We start from the raw sequence: 4191 nt of genomic DNA, 5'->3' as shown, positions 1-4191 counted from the left end.
CGCAAGCGTTCTTTGTACCTCCGCTTTCGCCGAAATTTCGAATTTTTCGGTACAACGGTACGCGAGTTATTGCAAATCGACGTCCATGCAGGTACTTTTCTTTGCCGAGACAGTAACCATTTCGATGAATTATCGAATTATTGAGTTTTTAAAAAGAATTCGAGTCACGGCCATTTCCCTGTCCATTGGCGTCGTTTCAAGAGCGTCCACTTTTCATATCGCATTTGCCGTTTGCACCCCGATGCCTCTAATCGTGAGCAAATTACATACTTGGCTATCAATCGCTACGTAATGTTTTCCGGTAAAATACTAAACGCAAATCCGTATCGATGTTTAAAAATTTACAATCGGAGAGAAAAAAAGGTACCTACTCAAACTTATCGACATTTCGAGATATTTAGAAACCGTTTAATGTTATTTCGCGTTCCTCGGCCCGAAGACTCTCGACCAGGGAAAGTTTTACGGCGATTCGTTCCTTTCCCTTCTTCTTCATTTTTAATAGTCGCATTCGGACAGAAAACTCGCTAATGTTATCGTCGGTGTACGAAGTGCCACCACCTTCTTTTGGTCGATTTATTTTGCATGTAAAGGAGGGTGATAAATTTGATGCTAAGAAACAAGAAAAGAACGTCCTTGACCTATTCTAACGGTAAAGTATAGGATAAACCAAGTGGAGGGTATTGCTCGAGCCCTTTCACATATATTACGTATACCAACGAGTATCGCAAGGGTACATAAGGTTCAACGTAAAAAGCAACTTGCTTCGGAATCTCAGAAACGCGAGAGAGAGCGCGTGAATATCGATTTGGCAATCGTCGGGCATTCCGTGAGTCGTTCCCGAGTGAATACCGGCTTAATGGCCAATGATCGTTCCAGCAATTGCACAATGAAGGGAAGTGCTAATACCAGAGCTCCCTAAGGCGCCGTTCGGATGGAACGCTGGCACGATCCATTGATTCCTGCCGATCTGGGCGCACATTATGTAATAATACTTTAACGACCGAGAAACGAAACGGTCACTGTCGTCCCTCGGATATTAAATCAACCGGCCATGTTAGTCTATAAATCACCGGTAAATAACGGGAAGACCTAACGTTTCAAAGAAAATAACCAGAGTAAAAGAGCACGGGGAATAAGTAGATTTTATCGTTCGGTCTTGAATTGTCCCGGCTACCTGGTGGCAACGTCGAGCGTCGTGAAACCGCATATCGCGGTAAAAATAGACCTTGGAACTCTTGAGGCTCGGCCGTAGACTTTGGAAGATACCGAGGTGGATTTTACGTAACCGTACGAACGACGCATCGGGTCGCGTCGGGTCGCGTCGGGTCGCCACGTGGACGAGCGTATCGTTGAATTCGATCGGAAATTAGAGGTTAAGTTGGGTCAGATCTCGGTTGCGGTAGTCGTTTTGCGTCGCATGCTTCTTTACGTCGATGACAAGAACGAGTCCCCTTACCATTCGAAAAATGCTTCCCTCGGGTCACGGGCTTCTCTTAAAAGGGAATATTTCTCCGGTGAAGGTGGTCCAAGACCGTAGGCGCGTTTCATTAAGTTAACCAATGCAAACGGAATACGTCTCGTCTCGGGGTGGGCAGGGTGGACTCTCGTTTTAGGTTAGGTCGACGCAAAAAGCGCCGGGGATGCCTCGGAACGATCCATGTAATCGGTGAGCGTTAGCGGTCGAGCGGCGGATCTTGGGAAAGAAGGAGGAACGGCTTGGACTAACCCCTCCTTCGAGTCCCCTCGGGGACTCGGTTCGAGACGTGGAGGCTCGAAGTGGCGCGTACACTGTTAGGAATTTCAGTGAGTCGCTTCCTCTCGTCGAGGCGACTGCCGTTGTGGCGAACACAGGCGTGAAAGCTCCAAAGCACGTCAATCGACAGCGATTCCGCTCGTAGTCGGCCTCGCTGACCGAAATTTTCACTCGGGGAGTTTCACTTCTAACCTGAATTCTTCCGGAGAAGCTACTAAGGACAGCGCACTCCGCAAAGGCTTACCGGGAAGAGAAACGGAACCGAAGCCAAATTGCGGATGAATATAAGCAGAATCCCCAACGTGCTCGCCGACTTAATTACGGAGGACACGTTGACTCGAAACGGATCGATCGGTAAGTAAAGATCACGACTGTCGTGTAGCTAGGTTTCACGCATTTAAAGATATCGCTGATAAGTGAGTCATTTTTCCACGTCTTGTAATACTTTGCAGAATAGAAGGAAGCAATTTAAAGCAAACTTAACCGATTTTTTTACTTCGATCTCTAATGAGAATTATGTGGCCAAACGATGTTGGAATTAAGGCAATGGAAGTATACTTCCCGGCACAATGCGTCCGTCAGGAAGAACTCGAACGACACGACGGGGTTACTGCTGGAAAATATACCGTCGGTCTGGGCCAAGCAAAAATGGGATTTTGTAGCGATCGGGAAGACGTCAATTCCTTGTGTCTGACGGTAGTCCACAGGCTGCTCGACGGATATGGAATAAATCCTAAAGACATCGGAAGATTAGAGGTGGGAACGGAAACTCTTTTGGATAAGAGCAAATCGGTCAAGTCCGTTCTAATGCAGCTGTTCGAACCGTCTGGCAATACGGACGTCGAAGGTGTAGATAGTACAAATGCCTGTTACGGTGGAACGGCTGCCCTGTTCAATGCAATTTCATGGGTCGAAAGTAGCGCTTGGGATGGCAGACTGGCAATAGTCGTGGCGGCGGATAATGCCGTCTATTCTAAAGGCAACGCCCGACCAACCGGAGGTGCCGGAGCGATTGCTATGTTGATCGGACCGAATGCTCCTTTGGTTTTCGATCGTGGACTCAGAGCTTCGTGTATGCGCCATGCCTATGATTTTTATAAACCCGATCTTCGATCCGAATATCCAGTTGTGGATGGGAAACTGTCCATTCGTTGTTACCTCAGTGCCCTGGATGATTGTTATCAAAAGTATTGCGAGAAGGTAAAAAGAAATGAGGACAAGACCGTGTCTTTGGATACCTTCGATGCTGTATTATTCCACTCTCCGTACTGCAAACTGGTACAAAAGTCTTTTGCTAGGTTAGCATTTATAGACTTTTTAAATGAGCCAAACGAGCGACTTTTCGAAAAGTTCCCAGGTTTGGAGAAATTCCATGGGGAAAAGTTGGAGAAAACTTACTTCGATAGAGATATCGAAAAGGCATTCATGGCCTCCAGTAATGCTAAGTTTCTGCAGAAAACACAGCCTAGTTTATTTATTGCCAATCAAGTTGGAAACATGTATACACCTTCTGTTTATTCAGGATTAGTATCGCTGCTCATTAAGAAATCCCTTAATGAGTTGGCAGGCAGCAAAGTCGGCATATTCTCATATGGCTCTGGCTTGGCCTCCAGTATGTACTCCCTTACGATAACTAAAGATGTAAGTAATAATTCGGACTTAGCAAAGCTAGTTTCCCATCTTTCGTATGTAGAGTCACAATTGGATGCCAGGGAGTGCGTCTCTCCCGCGGATTATACGAAATGTCTTGAGTTGAGAGAGCAAAATTGCCACGTCATACCGTATGAACCTTGCAGCAGTATTGCCAATATGTTTCCTGGGACTTACTACCTAGTCCGTGTTGACGAAATGTATAGGAGAACGTATGAGAGAGTATTACTTTCGAAATAATTACTATACCTTTTTTACCGACTTCCGACAGAGTGCTTTTTCTGAACGAAGTTTCATCATAAAAAAGAACATTTTGTTGCTATTACGTTTTGTGCACTTTGTTACATGCCGTATACTGTTTTTATGTATATTCTGAAATATAGGCCTTTAAATGTTGATATCGTCAAAGCTTATCCAACATATTAAGAATATCACGGATATGTAGGATTATTAAAAAATTACAAAGAATTTGATACTATTTACCCCTGTTAATAGTCGATAAGACAGTTGCAAGTATAATTAGTAATTTAAAGTCTATTTCATTTTACCGTCGGCAATTAGTTTGAAAAATAGTTGCTATTAGCTACAAGCAATTATTAACAAGACCTTTCAATGAATTAGCAATTCTAAATTGCTACCCGTTTGAAAGTTTGTAACATTGAAATTGTCATCGATACCACGCAGTATCAATTGAACATTCTTTTGTATGGAATGGTGAAATGAACCGAAAAAAATAAATAAAAAACGTATTACGTGAAGACGCTTTATCAAATGTATTAAACCAATAC

At 44.0% G+C, this 4191-nt stretch overlaps 1 protein-coding gene across 2 annotated transcripts; it reads left to right on the top strand.

Annotated features, from left to right (window-relative positions):
- The first annotated feature begins 142 nt into the window (after positions 1 to 142).
- On the top strand, positions 143 to 3799 carry LOC105695255 (hydroxymethylglutaryl-CoA synthase 1). 2 transcript variants are annotated; one of them, XM_012416655.2, is made up of 2 exons: positions 143 to 2107; positions 2211 to 3799. In XM_012416655.2, exon 2 carries the CDS (start codon positions 2261 to 2263, stop codon positions 3641 to 3643), a length of 1383 nt encoding a protein of 460 aa, XP_012272078.1. In that variant the 5' UTR covers positions 143 to 2107; positions 2211 to 2260; the 3' UTR covers positions 3644 to 3799. The 2 variants fall into 2 exon arrangements, with proteins under 2 accessions (XP_012272078.1, XP_012272077.1); XM_012416654.2 differs by having other exon boundaries at positions 2206 to 3799.
- Positions 3800 to 4191: the final 392 nt, after the last annotated feature.

Source organism: Orussus abietinus, unplaced genomic scaffold, assembly GCF_000612105.2.
Source record: "Orussus abietinus isolate OABI.00-Male unplaced genomic scaffold, Oabi_2.0 scaffold47, whole genome shotgun sequence".
NCBI lineage: Eukaryota > Metazoa > Arthropoda > Insecta > Hymenoptera > Orussidae > Orussus > Orussus abietinus.
The sequence above is the reverse complement of the archived record's forward strand: the minus strand, read 5'-3'. Positions and strand labels throughout refer to the sequence as shown.